Raw genomic sequence first — 21,057 nt, 5'->3', positions numbered from 1 at the left:
TTCGAACAAACAAAGTTGTTGTATGAATAAAAAGAATAAAATTAAATTTCTAAATATAAATCCTCGGGGAGGGGATGGTAGGGGAGGGAGGGGTAGAGATTAGGGGGAGGGCGGGGAGCAGGGAAGGGTTATTGACTCAAATACAAAAAAAAGAAAATTCACTTACATGTGTATCTGTGTGTGTTTGTAATTTTCCTTTTTCCTTTTTTTTTTTTTAAATATTTAAAATGTTTGATGAAAAATTATTATTATTTTATTACGTTAATGACTAAATTTTAAAATTATTATTATTATTAAATTTAATTAGTTGAAATTGAAAAGAAAAAAAAATCGAATCCTAAATTCTTATATCACATTTGTTGTTTTTTTTTTTTTTTTATTTGTTCACGATGGCGTAAAAATTTTTAAAAACTATTTTTAATATATAAAAACTTGGCGCGTAAATTAAATTTAAAAAAAAAAAAAAACAATAACAACAACACTGTTGAACTCTTTAAGTAAAGTCAAATCGAACGTGATTTATTATTATTATTATTATCATTATCATTATTATTATTTACAGATTAAGAAAACAAAATATGAATGCGAACAGAACGAACAAACGAAAATAAACTTTTAACGATGAAACAAAAAAAAAAAAAAAAATATGTAACATGTCACATGTAACAAAACAATAAATTATTATTATTATTATTATTACTATTATTATTAATATGACGTTTAAACAATAAGAAAAACAATAATAAATTTTTTTTTTTTTTTAATTTTCCATTGCGCATTCTCGTTGTTTGTTGTTTGCATATATCGTTCGAGTAATAAAAAAAAATTTTTTTCGTATTTTTTTTTCGAAACGATAAAATTAATATAAAGAAATAATAATAATAATAATAAGCCCGAATTTTCCTTTTTTTTTCGTGGGGAGGAGAAGGAGAGATCAAAGGAGTCACGGGGGGGGGGGTTGGTTTTAAATGAATCCCGAAAAAATCGAAATTTTTTTGTGTCTGCTCCTGCTTCTCTACATAAAAAATTAATTTAAATCAAATTAAAATTAAATTCCTTTTTTATTACGTACCGTGATAATAATGATAATAATAATAATGATAATAACGTTTGTAAAAAATATATATATGTACATAAATGTCAATATAAACTTTAATAATTTTTTTTTTTCTTTTTTGTTTTAGATGATGGAATCTTAATATGGCGACTGTTTTTTTTTTTTTTGTAAAATGTTCGTTAATGTTTTTTAACACTTAAATAATAATAATAATAATCGACCTACTAATAATTTTCACTTGTGTGAAAATTTACGAATTTTAAATGACCTTCGGAAAAAGAAAAAGAAAAAAATAACGGCCATGCAACAACGCAAACAACAACAACAAATGATTTTACAACATATCATAAAATTATCATCATTATTATTTTTACAAGAAAAATAAAACACAGAGGTGATAACAAAAATATTTATTTATGTATCTCTACTTACCTTATTTATTTATTAATTTATGTATTTTATTAATAATCTTATTGATTACCACCACAAAAAATTATTAAAAAAAAAAAAGTTTATATTATTTAGTGTTATCATGTGTCAATGTGCTCTCCAGTGATATTTAATTTCTCCAGTGATATTTAAATTTTGTTTGTGAAATGATAATAATAATAACAATTTTTTCTAAACGTTTTATGTAAAAAATTTTGTCGGTGTAAATTATAGCGTGTTAATTAAAGTTTTCGATTACAAAACACTGGAGAAAAAATTTAGGTTTAGGTTTAGGTTTAGGTAGTTTATGCTTTTACCTGTGTTTTTTCGTGTACTTTTCCCAAGAAGCTAAACAGCAATCCATCCGAAGACATCGCATACATACATCTCGGTAAAGAAAACAATGAACCGAAAAGAGTGGTCGTCATACCACAAAGTGCACCTATGGACACTATGTAATTTATCCATGGTAAATCCTTATTGGCAAAAGCCTGTGGGAGAGCTGCGTTCGGATCGATTTTCCTGTAAATCCACATTTTCGAATTTTTTTATTTTGAATTTTGTTACACCTTGATAAAACTTGATAAGTGATAATAATTTACTCGTATGGAACCATAAGAGTAAGTGCAGCACCGACTAATATGTAACCGATGGTGACGGTACTCATCGAAGCAACCGTTGCAACAGGTATTGAAAATTCCGGATTTGTCGTTTCCTCTCCGGATGTTGCTATGGAATCGAAACCTACAAATGCATAAAAACAAGTTGCTGCACCCGCTGCCACTCCGGAAAAACCAAACGGGAAAAATCCTTTAAACAGAAAAACGTTTTAATTTTATTATTATTATTATTATTTGTGATTTGTTGTTAGGTTTGCAATGGGTTACCTCCGTATGTCCAATTTTCCATTTTGGCATAATAAAATCCAACGCAAACAACAATCGTAATCACTGCCAAATTAATTAGAGTAAATATGCTATTGATCATTGCTGATGTTTTCACTCCCACTCCAAGGAGTCCAGCGTACGTTAGACAAACCAAAAATGCTAACACGTCGGGATAATGTCCAAGAAGGTGTACGTGCATTTCTCCAAAAACGGATAATGTCAAGTTGCTGACTGCTCCTCCGAACAATGAATCAACATACCCGGACCAAGCTCGAGCAACGGATGCAGCTCCTAAATTAAAATTAACGTTAATCGTTTAATTAAACATGCGAAAAAAAATTCATGTAAATATACCAATCATATGTTCCAGTATAATGTTCCAGCCGATGACAAATGCCCAAAATTCACCGATGCTACAGTAAGTATAGACGTAAGCACTTCCAGCTCTTGGAACTCGAGTTCCAAATTCTGCATAGCATAAAGCCGCGAGTAAAGATGTTAATCCAGCTAACAAAAATGATAATACAATTGCTGGACCGGCTAAATCTTTTGCAACGGTACCCGTCAATACGTAAATTCCAGCTCCAACCATATGTCCGATACCTGGAAAAACATATTTGGTAAGAAATAAAACTATTTGATTAATTTAAACCTAGTTATTCGTACCTAAAAGTGTAATGTCAAACGTATTGAGACAGCGATTCAATGGAGTTTCCAGAGCATCGTCTCCAGGAATTTTTTTTGTTCTATTCATTTTGGAACAAAGATTGCTAACCATGTGTCCCATGATTCGTTTTTTAATTCCTGATCCTATTGCCATTTTATGATGGATTTCTTGATGGTAAAATTTTTTCCAGGACAAACCTATTGTGAAGAGGAATTTCAAAGAGATTAAAAACAAAACAAAAAAATCAGGTATGTCAAACCTTAAAACCCGTACCTAAATGGAAAAACTTTATTTGTAAATAACATACATGAGGAAATTTAATTTAATTTCAGGTTTATTTTACTGCTTAAAGTGTTGTTTAAGAAAAACATATGGTGAAATCTCTTTCTCTTCAGTTTAGTTTCAAATTAATAAATAAAATCTTTTTTTAAATTTGGATATTGTTCGAAAGGTATTTCTTATTTGGTACTTACGCAATCGATGATAATTTATTCGCAGAGCATAATATAAAATAATATTTATTTTACTGGAAAATGTTAAATGCAAATTGGAAAATCAACAGTTGGAATGGGAGTAAAAATGCGCAAAATCCAGATCCTGGATATATAAATCTTTGGAAATTAGAAATTTAAAAAATTTTTTTTCCATATTTCATTTGATCGAGATGTTATAATTATTTCAAACACAAATATTTCGTTAATATTCGTTAAAATAATGAAAAAATCTCAGGTATTTTAATAACGGTCGTTTGTACGAATTTCGCAGAAAAAACTTTCGAGATTATTATTTTTTCGGTATCCAGGAGGCATTGCAACGCTTGGCTAGACGTTTTCTTAATAGTGCAAGCGTCAATTGACGCATGCGCGTTTCGTTTACTAAACGTGTTGTCCTATATACTTAGCTAATGTAGGGATACATTGTTTTAGAATTAAAAAGACTATAAATGAAAATTTATTAAGAAAACAAATGTAAGAGTTATTTTATTTTTTTTTAATATTTTATTTTTTTATAATGATTTTGCTTTCTTTTAATGTCACCGATGAAAACTATATAATTAATTTATAAATGTAATATATTCAAAGTTGTTTTTCCAAGTTTTAATTTTATGCAATCATGTTTTTAAAAGTGTGATTCCTATATCTGTTAAGTTTATTTCTATTTTTTTTTTTTTTTTTTGCTTTACTATTTACAAATTTTAGTAAACAATAACAATGAAAAATTAGTCAAGATATTTTATAATATCTGTTTTATATATACAATATATTTCAATTTGTGGGCTGTTTATGCACTGCGTAAATGTACATTTTTTATTATTATAAACAAGAATTGGCAGTTGAGAAAGTCCAATATCTAAAAAAAAAAAAAAAAAAAAACAAGAAACCATAATAAAAAAAATTAAAAAGATATTTGTTTTGATTTTTATTACATTTATTTTTTAAAGTGTTTTTTATTGTATATTTACATGTTATACATTTTTTTATTATTGAAATTGTATTGTTTTCTTTCTTATTTTAATTAACGTCTTTTGTAGGAATGGTTTTTTTAAATAGAGATTTTTAAGGGCAACAAAAAAATATGGTGCACATACCATCACCATATGCATTTGATTACTGGTTGAGAGAACCGACCAGTAGTCAAGTTGAACTTAGTTGCCTTATGCCAAATGGAATTTTCATTCCTCTTCCAGCTAATCGAAATGCAATATTGTTGGAAATCAAAGAGGTAATTACAAATAAATTTAATTTAATTAAAAAAAAAAAATACCCTTATTAAAAAACTTATTTATATTTTTAAAAAAAACAATATTACATTAAATTTAAGGAATTATGGGAAGAAGCAAGCAAGTATCCTTTTCCAGGAATTTTGAGAGATGCTTCCTCTTATATTTTCTCATGTATTAGTACAATGGGAGAAACGGAAGAATTACGTGATGAAAATAGACGTCTCTGTGATATTAGGCCATTTTGTTCTGTTCTGAAAGTCATAGAGAAGAAAAAAGGAGATGGTGATGGAGATGAAAAGGCTTTAAATTTTCAAATTAGTTCTTTAATTGGAAAAGGTGAAATATAAAAAAAAAAATTAAACGACACTTTGCCCTGTGTTGAATTGCATAAAATTAACCTGAATTTTTTGTGATTTGCAGGTCTTCATGAGTTTGAAGCATTAAAAAATCCAGAGGTGAATGATTTTCGATGGAAAATGAAACTTCTCGGTTCTGAAGTTGCTAGAAGTAGGCAAAACAAATCTTGGTTGGAAAAAATAGCTTATCAATTTCCCCCAAGACTGGCATCTTCTTCAGCAATTCCCGCTAGTTGTTTAGCAAGAATGAGAGAAGGAAGTTATTTTGTTATTGTATCAAAATTTCAAAACACTGATGTATGTGTTCATCTTGTATTTTTTTTTAATATACATTCCACCGATTGAACTAATTCAAAATTAAGTTTTGTAATGTTGTTCTTTAATAATTTTAGAGTGCTTTTAAATTCAATATTTCTTATTCTACTACTCCAATTCAATTGTTACAATTGATTTTAAATAAAAAATCAATTACTTTAAACACAAAAGGAGAGCATCCTAGTGAATTTATGTTAAAAGTTTGTGGCCAAGAAGAATATTTAATAGGAGGTTATCCTTTAGTGAGATTTTTGTACATTCAAGAGTGTTTATCACGAGAAGTCACACCTACAGTTGTTGTGATCAGTATCAACAGTGTTCAAGGTAATAATTATTAAAGACAATGTAATTAAAACTATTTTTTTTTTTTAACATAAAGTAATGATAAAATTAAATTTTTTAGTGGATCAAGATAATGTTTATGAAAATTTAGATGATTTAGATTTAAGCGCAAGTAGGCAAACATTCTCTACATTAACATTAAGAAAAAATAAAGGAAAGTATTTATCATCGTGGACTATTGATGATCGATTTTCATTAAAGATTTGTGCAATAAGTAGACTGAATACTGATGTAAATAGAACTGTCGAGGTAAGAAACATTTTAAATAATTTTACTTTCAATGCATTACTTTCTTTTAATTAAATATGATTTAACGATTTTCAGGTAGGAATTCAAGTGGGTATTTTTCACGGGGGTAAACCCTTATGTGAATCTCAAAAAACTTCAGAGAAAGCAGTTTTAAAAGATGGAAAAGTCGACTTTGAAGAAGAACTTACATTTGATATTCAGATCTCAAATATACCAAGGATGGCAAGACTGTGTTTTGCTGTTTATGAAATTTCTAAAAGTGCCAAAGGTGTTAAAGCTAAAAAAGTTAAAGATTCAAAACAGGTAATGTTGAAATGTCAAAAATTTTGAATATCGATTTCTAACAAAATCAATATATATTTATTTGCATTCATCGTTTTAGGATTTATACATGAATCCCCTGACTTGGGTAAATACAACCGTTTACGACTTTAAAAATCAATTAAAAACAGGTGATATAACCCTTTACATGTGGACTTATGCGGAAGACTCTCAGCATGAAGAAATGCTACAATCATTGGGAACTGTTGTTTCTAATACGAATGTCGATCACGCAACGGCTTTAACATTATCGTTCAAAAGGTAACATAATGACAACATTAAGGTATATCATTAATGTACTAAAGTGAATGTTTTTTTTTTTTCGATTTAGTTACTCGACCGAGCATACAATTATTTATCCGAGCGTTGAAAAAATGATTGAACACGCGGAAAAATATTTCGATCCATGTTCGGTAGCTAATTTTTCACCCCAAGATGTGAAAACGTATTTGGAAAACGTTAGGCAGTTGGCCGAAAGCGATCCTTTACGTGACATGCACGAACAAGACTTAAAAGAATTGTGGGCTTTGCGTTACGAGGCTCAAAAATATGTTCCCACTTTATTAGCCAAATTGTTAGATACCGTCGAATGGAACAATCGGAACGAGGTACATAACAAATCCTTACTTATTTCGACGGAATTTCGAAATGTAAATTTATAAATAAATTTTTTATTTTTTTCATCAGGTTGCCGAAGCTATATCGCTATTACAAAAATGGCCGAGGTTGCCGGTTGAAAAAGCTTTAGAATTATTAGATTACGCTTATGCAGATCAACAAGTGAGATCTTTTGCAGTGAAATGTTTACAATCCGTTTCGGACGAAGAACTATCCCTATATCTTTTACAATTAGTTCAGGCTTTAAAGCACGAATCGTATCTTTCTTGTGATCTTGTAGAATTTCTATTGAGAAGAGCACTTAACAATAGGAAAATTGGTCATTTTTTGTTTTGGCATCTCAAGTAAGAAACCTTTTACTGACTACTGACCTACCCCTTAACAAAAAATAATAATTCGTTTATTTTATATTTTATTTATTTAACAGATCGGAAATGACAGTGCCTTGTGTATCAATACGTTTCGGTCTTATATTAGAAGCTTATTGTCGCGGTAGTCAAAAACATATGGATATATTATCAAAACAATTAGATTATTTAAATAAAATGAAAGAGACTTCCGAGTTGTTAAGACAGAGAAAGGATAGGGATAAAGCAAGGCAATGGTTACACGAAAGACTTGGCGAGTCTCATTGTTTGGAAGCTCTGTCAGATGTTGTCAATCCTTTAAATCCGAGATTTAAAATGAAAAAAATCAAGTGAGTGACGATGAGAAAAAAAAAATTTGGAAAAAATGATTGCACGTGAATATTACCCCGAGTTTTTTATTTTTAGAGTGGAAAAATGCAGGGTCATGGATAGTAAAATGCGTCCACTATATTTGGTTATGGAAAATGATGATCCATACGGTGATGACGTTTACATAATATTTAAAAATGGAGATGATCTAAGGCAAGACATGTTAGCTTTACAAATGATTAAAATAATGGATATGCTGTGGAAAAACGAGGGATTGGATTTAAGGTTGGTTTGTTTTTATCCTTTTTTTTTTTTAAATTCTATTAAAGGTTTTATTTTAAACGTTTTCGTTATGTAGAATGAATCCCTACGGATGCGTTTCCACGGAGCACCGAGTGGGTTTAATAGAAGTTGTTCTCAATGCGGAAACGATTGCCAACATTCAAAAGGAAAAGGGAATGTTTTCCGCTACTTCCGCTTTTAGCAAAGGATCCTTATTAGGTAGAAGCATAAAAATACATCGATTGTTTTTTTTTTTTTAATTACGAGTTTATGATTATCATTCCTTTGTTTATTTTAGCTTGGTTAAAAGACTACAATCCGGAAGAAAATCAACTTTTAAAAGCGATCGAAGAATTTACTCTTTCCTGTGCCGGTTACTGCGTTGCCACCTACGTCCTGGGCGTAGCCGATCGTCACTCCGACAACATAATGGTAAAAAAGTCTGGCCAATTGTTTCACGTCGATTTCGGACACATATTGGGACATTTTAAAGAAAAATTTGGATTTCGAAGAGAGAGAGTACCGTTCGTGTTGACTCACGATTTCGTACACGTCATTAACAAAGGACAAAAAGACAAAAAAGAAGCATTGGAATTTCAAATTTTTCAAAATCATTGCGAAAAAGTAATTAATTAATTAATTAATTTTTTTTTTTTTTGAAATTTTTCCTTCTCACAAATTCAATTGATGATGATGATGATGATGATGATGATGATGATTTTAGGCTTTTTTAATACTTCGGAGACACGGTAGTCTGATTTTATCTCTGTTTGCCATGATGATATCGACGGGACTCCCGGAATTGTCGAGTGAAAAAGACTTGAATTATTTAAGGGAAACTTTAGTTTTAGATTTATCGGAAAACGAAGCGCTCTTGCATTTCAGATCGAAATTTTGCGAAGCTTTGGCGAATTCATGGAAAACGAGTTTGAATTGGGCTTCGCACAATCTCGCGAAAAACAATAAGCAATAAGCAATAATTTATGTATACTGTACCATTTTCGAACATGTGTCATTACCAGGTAAACTTGCAAGTACCGCAGAGTCGACAATAATGCATCCGACCCTTGAATATTCCTGTATTCCCGTCCTCTACCACTTCTTCTCCTCCTCGAATAGGTATCATAAATAAGTATGTATTTATATATATATATATATGTACATGGTAACAATTGATATGATTAATCCGTGAACGGGACCAGACACACACACACACACCCACACAGGCACGCGCATAAATTTCAACATTAATATTTAACCGAGAAAATTATTATTATTATTATTATTATTATTTTGTTTCATTATCAATATTCAGTTATAATTATAATGCCTGTATAATAAATTATTTTGTTATCGAAAAGACATGTAAATATTTATATATATAAATATAATTATAAAATATGTGTATAAAAATTATAGAACCGAATATATATAATAAAATATAAAAAAAATTAATTAATTAATTATTATAAAAAATTAAAATTTATGCTTATTGCGTTTATATACGAGGAAATATATTTATATATATATATATAATTCACATCTGTTGGGTCAAGAAAATAGTTAAAATTATGACCTTTTGACCTTTTTTTATTATTTTTTTAATTTTTTTTAAATTTCGCATACGACTGAATTTATTAAATTAATAATAATAATAATAATAAGAAAAATTTATGTATTTGTAAAAAATTGTATTGTAATAGGTGATTATTTAAAAGAAAATAATAATAATAATAATAATAATAATAATAACGTTAATTTTTTAAAATATTTTTAAATTATTATTCAAAAATAAATTAATTCATTATTATTAATACATAAAAAAATTGTAAAATTGTTTTAAATAATTTAACAATTAAATAATAATACAAAAAGAAAATTAAATTATTTATTTATAAATATTATTATTATTATTATTGAATTCGACACGGTTAATAATTATTAATTAATTAAAAATTTAAGGAAAATTCAATGAAAATTATTTTTTTATTGTACGTGAGAGGTTATTCACTCATTCGTTTTTTTTTTTTTTACCTTTTTTTTTTGTTAAAACAGAATAGTGTTACGTAATAAAAGTACCGTATTAAGGATTCGTGGGGGAGGGGAAGGAAGGGAAGGGGGGAAACAAACAATTATAAATTTTATTTTTTTGTAATATTTATTTATTTTTTTTAAAAAAAATTTTAAAATTTGTTGGTTGATCTCATTTTCTGAAAAAAAATTATTTCCAAACGTAAAATTCTACTATTATTATTATTATTATTAAAATTAGTTTACGGTCCTGTTTATTCGTTTTAATTAAAAAATTCAATATTTTAACAAAGGTAAATAAAAATTTTAACTTGTTATTACGTAACCATTTTTTTTTTTAAATTGTATTTCGTTTCCCTTAGTAGTAGTAGTTGTAGTAGTAAGTGATTGATTGATTGATTGATTGTTTTTTTATATAAAATTTAATTTTATAAAAATAATGAAGTTAAATGATTCGGAAGAATTTGTTCCATTATTAGATAATAAGCCTAAATATTATAGGAAAAAAGATAATAATTATCAATCTTTATTAAATTCTAAAAAGGTAAAAAGATTTCCATTTTTTTAAATAATTTTCATATTACTTCTTATTATTATTATTATTATTATCGAATATGATTGTTTTTCTTGCAGGATAATAACATAATCGAAGAAACGAAAAATATTCATAATTATAAAAATGACATAATATTTGATCAAGAGGAAGAAAAGGAGGAAGAAGAAAAACAAGATGGCGACGATGGTGATGAGGATTTAAATAAATCACAAAATGATTTTAATATAACATACAGTTGGGATAAAATAAACGTTTATGGTAGTACCGGAAATGACAAAACATCCATTTTTTGGAAGAAATTTAATCATTTTAATTTTAATAATAATTTTTCTACACGAGGAGAACAACAAAAACACATATTGAAAAATGGTGAGTTGATTTGGATTGTATAAAACAATTTTTTTTCGGTTTAAATTTGGGTTTATATGTTTTAGTCTATGGCATTGCACATCCTGGAGAATTATTAGTCATCATGGGACCGAGTGGAGCTGGAAAAAGTACTTTATTGAATGCACTAACATTTCAATCAGGTTCCAACACATCCCTAACGGGTTTTCGTTATTTAAACGGTCGTGTCATTCGTTCTCGAAACGATATATCGAACGTGTCAGCATACGTCGAACAGACCACGTTGTTTTTGGGTAATTTAACCGTTAGAGAACATTTAATTTTTCACGCAATGATTCGAATGGATAAAACCGTTACGTACGAACAAAAAATTCAAAGAGTCGATGATGTTATTGCTGAGGTATTAATTAATTATTTTTTTTTTATAATAAAAAAGTAAATATAATTGTATCGTTTGATAGTTTGAAAATTTATTTTATTTTATTGGATTAGTTAGGTTTGGAAAAATGTAAAAACACTGTGATTGGTTGTTTGGGTAAAACAAGCGGAATTTCCGGTGGTGAAATGAGAAGATTATCGTTTGCTTCAGAAGTAAGACAAAAAAAATTTTCTAAAAAGGCTGTGGAAAAAAAAAGATAAATATATATTTCATTTTGTTTTTTTAATTTTAGATTTTAACAAATCCTCTTTTATTGTTTTGCGACGAGCCAACTTCCGGTTTGGATTCATTTATCGCTTTGAATGTAATAAACGTTCTTAAATCCATGGCGTTGAAAGGGAAAACGATCATTTCGACAATACATCAACCGAGTTCGGAAATGTTTGCTATGTTTGATAAAATACTCCTTCTCGCCGAAGGTAGAACGTCTTTTTTGGGGAGTCCCAAAGATGCTTTACAATTTTTCACAGAGTAAGAAATCATTTAATGACGATTTTAAATCATTTTTCGACGTCGCCATGTTTAATTCTATATCCGTTAAAGGTTAGGTGCTTCACCTCTTCTCTATCACAACACTTGCGATATTTTTATCGGGCTATTAAGCGTCGTTCCCAGGAGTGAAAAAAGTTCGTTGGAAACAATTAATTACGTTTGCGATTGTTTTAACGAATCACGTTACGGTATGGAAACTTTAAAGAAAATATATTCAAAAGGAAAAGTGAGTTTCTTCTTTTTCAACCTTTTAATTTTAACAAAATAAGAATTTTTGAAGTGATGATAACAATAACATTTTCCAGAAGAACAGTAGTAGCAGTAGAGATTTTGAATTATGTTATAACGATTTAAATAATGTTATATGCAAGGATAATTTCCAAGGAGGATACAAAGCAACATGGTGGACTCAATTCAAAGCATTATTTTGGAGATCTTGGTTAAATTTAATTAAAGAACCGATTTTGGTTAAAGTTCGATTATTTCAAACAATAGTTAGTAATAATAAAACACAAAAAATGTTAAAAAAAAAAAAAGAAAATTGTTTTGTTTTGTTTTCTTTTTCCAGGTCCTTTCTATAATCGTTGGAATAATATATCACAATCAAAAAATTGATCAAAATGGAGTCATGAATATTAACGGTGTTTTATTTACATTTTTAACAAATATGACATTTCAAAATTTATTTGCCGTTATTAACGTACGTAAATTTATTTTTTTGCTTTTGAAGTCGAATTTAATGATTATTATTATTATTATTTTCAGGTTTTTTGTAACGAATTACCCATTTTCACAAAAGAACACGGTAATAAAATGTATAGGATCGATACGTATTTTTTATCGAAAACAATGGCGGAAATACCAATTTTTTTATTTATTCCTTTTATTTTTACATCTATTGTTTATTTTTGGATCGGTTTAAATCCGGGATTAATTAATTATTTAAATACCGTAATTATTTTAATTCTCGTGACAAATGTAGCTACGAGTTTCGGTGAGGGGATGGATGGTTTTTTTTATTATTATCATCGATTTCAATAAATTTGAGCACAAAAAATCTTTTGTAATTTAATTCGATTTTTTTTTGTTTTTAGGATATTTAGTTTCTTGCGTTAGTAAAAATGCATTAATGGCTTTATCCATAGGCCCCCCAATAATTATACCGTTTCTTTTATTCGGTGGATATTTATTAAATGCAAGGTAAAACCTTATTATTTTTTAACTACGTGTTGTTAGTATTTAATTTTACTCTGAGTTATATAATTTTTTTTTTGTTTCAGAGCCATTCCATCATATTTTAAATGGTTTTCTTATTTCTCTTGGTTTAAATATGGAAACGAAGCATTACTCATCAATCAGTGGTCGAATATTGATAAAATCGAATGTACTAATTTAAATTCCACTTGTCCGAAAAATGGTGATATCGTATTGCAAATGTATAATTTTGAAAAGAAAAATTTTTATTTTGATTTGGCCTCGCTGAGTGTTTTAATATTAATTTTTCGTCTGATTGCGTATTTGGTATTAGTTGTGAGAATGAAAATATGTTGTAAAAGTTTTTGATACTGTAATTTTTTGTGTCAGAAATTGTAAAAAAAAAAAATTCATTAAATAAATTTGACGCCATTTTTTAATTTTGTTTATTTAATGCGAAGAATAGTACGTAATAATTCCAATAGATGGCAGGATAAGCATGAGTCACAGGTAAGTCGGACAGTTTTTACTTTCCGAGGTTGGCAATTAGTCTTTACGGTCACACATAGGAAAAAAAAAAAAAATTCGACTCACTCTAAATTTATACTTGAAGTTTAGAATTACCAACAGTAAAAAGTGCCAATGCATATAAGTGCGATGGTTTTAAAACCGTTTCGATAACTTCGGCTTGTAAGGGCAAGTTAAAATCGAGATTTCGCGTAAGGATGTCGTTATTCAGTCATGACTAGTTTTAAAGAAATTAATCACATTTAATTGTTATATCGAAATTGTGTTTAGAATAATAATCAAGACGTTGTTGTAAAAAAAAAAAAAAATAAAAGAAAATGACGGCTCTTAAAAATAAATAGTAGTGCATTCTACGTAAATTTTTTTTTTTTACAAAACCGTTTCGTACGATTTTCAAAATGGTTGCAGTGCACTGGATAAAAAACCGTTTCACCCATTTGATTTTTTAAAATTTTACCGGTAAGCAATAAAAATTTTGTTTTTTTTTCTTATATCAAAACCATTCACAATATAAGGTTTAATTATTTGCTTGATTTCATATCAATAAGGAATTTCATATTTGCACATTTTTTCTATAAATAACCTAGACCTAATTTTTAAATTATTATTATGTATGCATTAATTCTTTTTGCCCTTTTCAGTCATTTTTTTTTTTTTTTTTGGATACTCTGCATTATATTATTAGTACATTGTCTGTAAATTTTCAATACAATTAATTTAATTTAATTTAACAACATCAAATATTTAACCTTTTATAAAGGAATTTACTTTGTTAACATTATAGAGGTATCATACTTCAAATGTTTTAAATAAACCCGGATTGGTTATATTTATAAATATTTTGTTTGTTTTTTTTTTTGTAAGCGATAGTCTAATTGTTGATGACTTAACTATAGCACATGACATTTCTCATTTTCTATATCATATCAAATTACTTTGATTTTATTTATCTATCACTCTTTTAACCCACAGCTATCATCATTTGTTTCTCGATATCCAAAATTTTTTGTAAAATTTTTGATAGGGAATAAATTTAATTATAAACACCTCCTTCACAATTTAAATTTAAAGTTTTTCCCCATTATAAACTTTAATGAGTATTTAATTTAAATTCATTTTTTTTTTTTGGAAAATGTTTTTTTTTTTTTTTTTTTTTTCTAATAAGGTTATCTTATTCAATGTTAAATCGTTTATTAAAAAACAAGTTTTATATATTTGAAAATTACATATATATATATATATATATATATATATATATATATATATATATATGTTGATTGAAAATTTGTCCTAATTTGATAAAAAATATTTTTTTTTTGTGTCTAAATAATTAGTTAAGTATGTCAAACTTGGTTAGAATTCCAAGTTCAAAAAAAAAAAAAAAAAAAAGAAAACCTTGAAAAATAATTTTAAAATGTAATAGTTATTCCTTTAAATTATTATTATTATTATTATTATTATTATTATTATTATTATGTTTTTAAATATATCCTAAATCGTATAATATTGTGAATGGGTATCATTCGATTAAATATTTATATTATATATGTATACATATATGAAAAAAACAAGAACAACAGAAAAGTTAAATAATAATTTTTAGGTTTTAGTTTTGTGTTTTTCCCCTTCCCCCTCTCTTCTTTTCCCCCCTTCTTTCCCCCCTCAAATATATTTGGATTAAATAATGTTTTTTTTTTTTTTGTAATTGTATGAGTAATGAAGTTGTGAACGATTGTGAGCTTCCTGTGAGAGGAAGTGTGAATAATTCTGTTGAACTTGTTTTGTTTTTAGGTTACTAATTTGTTTTTGCCTTTTTGTTATGTTTTTCATTTTCTTTCGAGTGTTTCCCCCCCCTTCCCCCCCAATTAATTTATTCATTTTACGAATGGAAAATTTCCTTTTTTGGAAATTATCGATGGCTTACCTTAATTATTTCTTATAAGGATTACATAATGTTTAATTGTTTTGTGTGTATTCGATTTTGTTTTGATATGATGCATTGCATTTTAAATTTGTGTCGAATGAAAAAAAAAAAAAAAAAAATTTATTCATTTTTTTTTTAGTTTAGTTTATCAATTTAGTTTAGTTTGGTGTAGTTTTTTTTAAATGGAAGAACAATAGATTTTGATTGACGTTAATTCTTTACTAAATAACGATTCTATCGTTGAAGAAATGAATGTTTTTAACTTAATGTTACTTTTGAATTTCAATGGTTTGGTGATTTCTTTTGCTCAAGTTGTTAGTACTCGTGTGATTTTGACCGTAGTCTAGATCAATTAACACCTCTCTGGAACTGATGAGTCACTTGTAGTAGTAGTAGTAGTAGTACAGGTACAAAAACGTTTTTGTGTGTGTGTTTAAACTCTCGTTCGAATCACATATTTATGTACAGGGCACATATTAAAGTTTTTAACATTTCATAACGTGCATTTATTAAAATCCATAAAAAATCAATCAATAGAGATCGATAACTCGCGAAAAACAGTTACGTGTATTGATTGATATCAAATATTTGACCCGAATATGGGATCCTAACACCTAATTCTACCTTCATAACTCCCGTGATTAAAATTAATTAATTAATTAAAATATTTTATATATTAATTTTTTTTCTTACATCGATGTCGATGTTTATTAAAATCTTGAAGTAGTAAATAATTTATTTATTTATTTATTTTTAGTTAAAGTAGGAAATTACCTGTTACCTGATGATGGTTTTTTTTTTTTTTTTTATTAGTCATAAATTAGGCAATTATTTATTTATTTATTCGTGATAATAAATATATTTATTATTATTATTATTATTATTCGTTTTACTTCCTATTCGACCATGTTTTTTAAATTGATTTCGAGAGAGATAAATGATAAGGAACAGATTGAAGGAATAAGAAATAATAATAATAATAATAATAATAATAATAATAATAATAATAATAATAATAATAATAGATGGATGGATGGATATAAATCAAAATTCGAAAAGAATTTTTTTTTTTTTCTTTTCTTTTCTTTTCAATCTTTTTTTTTTTTTTTAATTGGAATAATTGGTTTAATAGAAGGCATTGGAATTATATTGTCTATTGATCTTCTCTCTCTCTCTCTCTCTCTCTCTCTCTCTCTCTCTCTCTGTCTCTCTCTCTTTCGATTGATTATAAACCACTAACGACAAAACATTTATTTGATGAATGATGAGTCCATTTTTTAATCGTTGTCTGATTTATTATTATTATTATTATTATTTTGTGAAGCCAAAAAAAAGATGGAAATATCATAATTTAAACTAGTCCAAATACATTGAATGGAAAATGAATTGGTAATGTAATCAATCGCAATAACACGAATATAAAAAAAAAAAAAACGTTGTGTGTAAATGTCAGTTTTTCTAAATGTGATGATCGACAAACGAACGGTTTATTGTTCTCATTTTTTTAAAGTTCCAGTTAGTCAGTTGTAGTAATAATAATAATAATAATAATAATAATTCGTGTAGGAAATAATAATAATAATAATAATAATAATAATGAAAGATCTATAAAATTAAAATATTTATTAAAGAAATAACTAAAAAATAAAAAAAAAAAAAAAAAAAAAAATTTAACCAGGGGTTTTTTAAATAAACAGGTACTAGTTGAACGCATTCCGAAGAATGCACACACACGTACGTTTAATTTTGTGGGAGGGGGGGAAGGAAGGAGGAGGGGGAAGGGGAGGGAAAGTGGGGGTTTAGCCAACCGTAGCAATCCACGATGTGTAATTTTCTTTTTCTTTTTCGTTTTTGAATGTTTCACCCAACGGTTAAATTTAAGCTTATTTGACATTTGAAACCTATCCGAGTCTCCGGTAACAATATATTTGTTTCAAAACAAAAAGAGAGAGAGAGGGAGAGGGAGGGGGAAGAGGAGAAAAAATCAATTTTTTTTTTTTTTTTTTTTTTTGGAGCGAAATTGTCGCCCTTGAAAAACAGTAAAACAGAAAAAAAAAAAAAAAAAAACGGCGTGACAAGTATCGGTTGCCAACCGTGTAAAATCAAAGTATTTTATCAGGAGTCTTTAATAATAATAATAATAATAATAATTTTGGTCGAAAACGTGATATAAATTCGTTTTTTTTTTTTTTTTTTGTGACTCATTTTTTTTTTTTTTTTATGCGCAAATGAAAATATAATTATTGACCAAATCAAGGTTTTTTTAATGATCCACCGTGATTTACACCTACTATTGTTGTAAACAAGAGAAAACACCTTGCGGAAAATCTCTCCTTCTTTCCCTCGTTCCCTCTTTTTTCGGTTGTTTTCTTCAAAACGTGGATTTTTCTTCTTTGGAGATAAACTAAAATTTTTCCGCCTACACGTTGCTTTAAAAGAAAACGAAAAGGAAAATTTTTTTTTTGTCGGTTGGCATTTTCCGATCGAAAATAATAATAATAATAAAAATTCAACCGATGTCTTTTTTTTTTTTCTTGGATCGTGTCTTTAATTCTTAAAAATGCGTTTTCCGGAGCGTTTTCTTGACGACTCGCGATGACGGTTTCGTGCCATTTAAAGACATCGTAACGAAAGGACAATAATAATAATAATAATTTTTTCGTTTTTTCAATCTTCCTTTGAAGAAGAATTTTTTAAAATGACGCAACGGATTTTTCCCGGTTTTTTGTATATATATATATATAGGTACGACACCGTGTAATTAAGAGTCAAAGCAAGAAATTTTAAAGTCGCGCACACGCACACACACACACACACGTGCACACACACGTTACTTATAGTATCGTATACCCATTTTTGAAAAAAAATTTACAATAATTCGAATTAATGGCAAAAAGAATAAAAAATTTTCTTCATTTTCTTCATATATATATATATTACGAAATATCATATCGTCTTCGTTTGTTGTTTTGCTCTCTCTCACTCTCTCTCTCTCTCTCTCTTTCTCTCCTTCTCTCCTCTCTCATTCTCGCTTTTTTTTTTTTTTCTTAATAAATATTTTATTTCATTTCGTTTGGAAAAAAAAGAAAAAGAAAAAAAAATTCGCATAAGCGATTTTTTTTTTTTTTTTTTTTTATTCTTTCACAATGATTATAAGTCTATGTGTAATTCAGTAGAATAATTAAACAGCGTTTTTTTTTTTCTAATATATATAAATATATATATATATATATTATTTCATGAGATATACCTGTGAGATGTGTGGGTGGGGGGGTGTAATTCGAATCCGAATCGGTTGGAGAGAGAGAGAAAAAAAATTATGCGAATATATGCGTAAAATCATTATTTCTTTCGTATTTGTTCAGCGAAATCATTTTTTCCCCTTTGCCTTTGCGCAAAATCTCGAGCTATCATCGACATCAAATTTGTAAAAAAAAAAAAATTCATTGAATGAGTGAATGATTGAATGATTGAATGAGTGACTGACCGATCGCGCGTCTTTAAATTGGTTTAAATTTATAATTATCGATCGCGTGAATTCGTTCCACGATTTTTCAAATCTAAACAATATTTATTTATTATTATTATTATTTTTTCGTTTCTTTCTTTAATCGGGGGGGGGGAGGGGAATTGTAGCCTTTGAAACGAATGTAAAAAGATATATCAAAACTTATTATTATTATTATTATTTATTTATATCATATTTGTAATTCAATACGTTAAAAAAAAAAAAAAAAAAAATCATCGATCAAGGCAACTACAACCGAAAGGAAAAAGATGTTTATATATATATATAGAAAAACATAATCGAGTTTATTTATTACGTTCTGAGAAAAAAAAAAAAATGGAAAATAATATTTCGAAATGAAATACGCATCTTTTTTTAATTAGAAAGAAATCGTTCGATTTTTTTCATTTGTTTGAATTCTATGCGAAAGAGAGAGAGAGAGAGAGAGAGAGAGAGAGAGAGAGAGAGAGAGAGAGAGAGAGAGAGAAATGAAGGGAAAGTTGTAAGAGAAAAGGTTTTATACTCGTGGGAATGTTGCGGGCAAGTGAGTGAGAGAGAAAGAGAAAAAAAAGAACTAATTTTGGAATTGGCATTTAGGTAAAAAGAAAAGAGAGAGAGAGAGAGAGAGAGAGAGAGGGAGTGGGTGGGTGGGGGGTGGCGGAAAATCCTGACTTACACGAAAATAGTATACTATTTTGTTTCACTTTTAAAAAAACTTTACTACAATGATTTTTCTCTTTTCGCTAATGAAACAACTAATTGTGCTAATGAGAATTTCGTGAATGTTCGTTACCGTTTTTCCATTTTCTCTTCCGGTAACAATGAAAAGGAGGGGGGGGGGCCTTTTGTATTTTAAATGCAAACAGTGAGTTTATGTATATACACGATGTGCGTCGTTTTATACATCCGCTAATTTAAAAAAGTAAAAACTTTATTGAAAAATTACGATTGGGGGTCATTTGTGGCGGTGACGGTGACGGTGGTGGTGGTGGTGGTGGTGGCAACTTTGTTTAAACATTGTACGAAACCCGAATTTTATATTCGTCGCCATTTTTTCTTTGGAAATGATTCGTTCGGTTTCTTTTGTTTAAATTAAATTAATTTTTTTTTTTGTCGAGTTTCTATGAATCGCGAGAGTGCGAATTCGCTAATGGAAAAAACGTTTTCTTTTTCACGACAATGGTTGACACATTATTATTACGCAATTATATAAATCCTTTCCATTTACAATTAATAGATGATGATGATGATGATGATGATGAAAACTCGTGTCAATTTCAAAACAAAAATTTTTTCTTTTCTTTTTTTTTCGACGTTAATTGTAAAAGTTGAGAAATTTAAATTAAATTCTTTTTTTTATATTTTATTTCAGGCGTTATGGGGGACCAAAGCAGGCAGCAACCGGAGCCTCAAGTTCCCGTCAAAGCAAAGGTAAGTCGTTGAATCATTTTTTTTTTAAAAGTACATTTATCGGTTTAAAAAGAAAAAAAAAACACGAAAATCGAATCGAAAACTGTGGAAAATTCGTTCTTAATCAAATCAAAGTTAATTTCGCAAAAATTTCATTTCGAAAAAAAAATTTTCGCAATCGAAATTTTTTGAAATTGAAATGGCGTTGATAATGGCGAGCGAGTTTAACAAAAAAAAAATTGTTGACATTCGTTAAGAGAGAGAGAGAGAGAGAGAGAGAGAGAAAATAAAAAACGATTAAAATCTAAATCGGAAAATTAAACGTGTGCACGTGTGTGCGTGAGTGCGTGAGTGCGTGCGTGCGTCCGCGTTATTCGCTTTCGAAAAAAAAAAAAAAAAAAAAATATGTAGTTCAACACCGCGAAACTGAATTTTTTTTTTTTTTTTTTATTATTATAAGCGTTCGTAATCGTGGACTGCCATTATTATTATTATTATTATTATTATTATTATTATTATTATTATTATTATTATTATTATTATTATTTCGTTTTTAATAACCTTATGAGTTAATATATTTCTGATGTCAGTAATATTATTATTATTATTATCATCAACATCGTCATCGTCATCATCGTCATCACCGTCCAAGAAACGTTTAATACGTTTATGTAACTAAAATATATATTCATAACTAATTAAAA

The 21,057-nt window shown here is 27.9% G+C and overlaps 3 protein-coding genes across 3 annotated transcripts; 2 read left to right on the top strand and 1 right to left on the bottom strand.

Moving 5' to 3' along the window:
* Positions 1-1,791: 1,791 nt before the first annotated feature.
* On the bottom strand, positions 1,792-3,193 carry Phum_PHUM169950 (Cationic amino acid transporter, putative; the record flags this gene model as incomplete). Its single annotated transcript, XM_002424989.1, has 5 exons — positions 1,792-2,008; positions 2,089-2,296; positions 2,374-2,664; positions 2,728-2,976; positions 3,040-3,193. The coding sequence occupies 5 exons, from the start codon at positions 3,191-3,193 to the stop codon at positions 1,792-1,794; spliced, it is 1,119 nt and encodes a 372-aa protein (XP_002425034.1).
* Positions 3,194-4,615: 1,422 nt separating this feature from the next.
* On the top strand, positions 4,616-8,896 carry Phum_PHUM169940 (Phosphatidylinositol-4,5-bisphosphate 3-kinase catalytic subunit beta isoform, putative; the record flags this gene model as incomplete). Its single annotated transcript, XM_002424988.1, has 14 exons — positions 4,616-4,762; positions 4,862-5,099; positions 5,184-5,416; positions 5,512-5,740; positions 5,814-6,019; positions 6,101-6,328; positions 6,408-6,607; positions 6,678-6,954; positions 7,034-7,308; positions 7,392-7,661; positions 7,738-7,926; positions 8,000-8,142; positions 8,222-8,547; positions 8,648-8,896. 14 exons carry the CDS (start codon positions 4,616-4,618, stop codon positions 8,894-8,896), a joined length of 3,210 nt encoding a protein of 1,069 aa, XP_002425033.1.
* Positions 8,897-10,876: 1,980 nt separating this feature from the next.
* Positions 10,877-13,352, top strand: Phum_PHUM169930 (protein white, putative; the record flags this gene model as incomplete). The annotated part of the gene is made up of 10 exons (XM_002424987.1): positions 10,877-10,883; positions 10,945-11,258; positions 11,351-11,449; positions 11,530-11,768; positions 11,841-12,015; positions 12,095-12,283; positions 12,358-12,489; positions 12,555-12,783; positions 12,884-12,989; positions 13,070-13,352. 10 exons carry the CDS (start codon positions 10,877-10,879, stop codon positions 13,350-13,352), a joined length of 1,773 nt encoding a protein of 590 aa, XP_002425032.1.
* Between the last annotated feature and the right edge of the window lie 7,705 nt (positions 13,353-21,057).

This window comes from Pediculus humanus, genomic scaffold (genome assembly GCF_000006295.1).
Source record: "Pediculus humanus corporis 1103172107518 genomic scaffold, whole genome shotgun sequence".
Classification (NCBI taxonomy): Eukaryota; Metazoa; Arthropoda; class Insecta; order Psocodea; family Pediculidae; genus Pediculus; species Pediculus humanus.
This window is presented reverse-complemented; position numbering and strand designations above follow the sequence as displayed.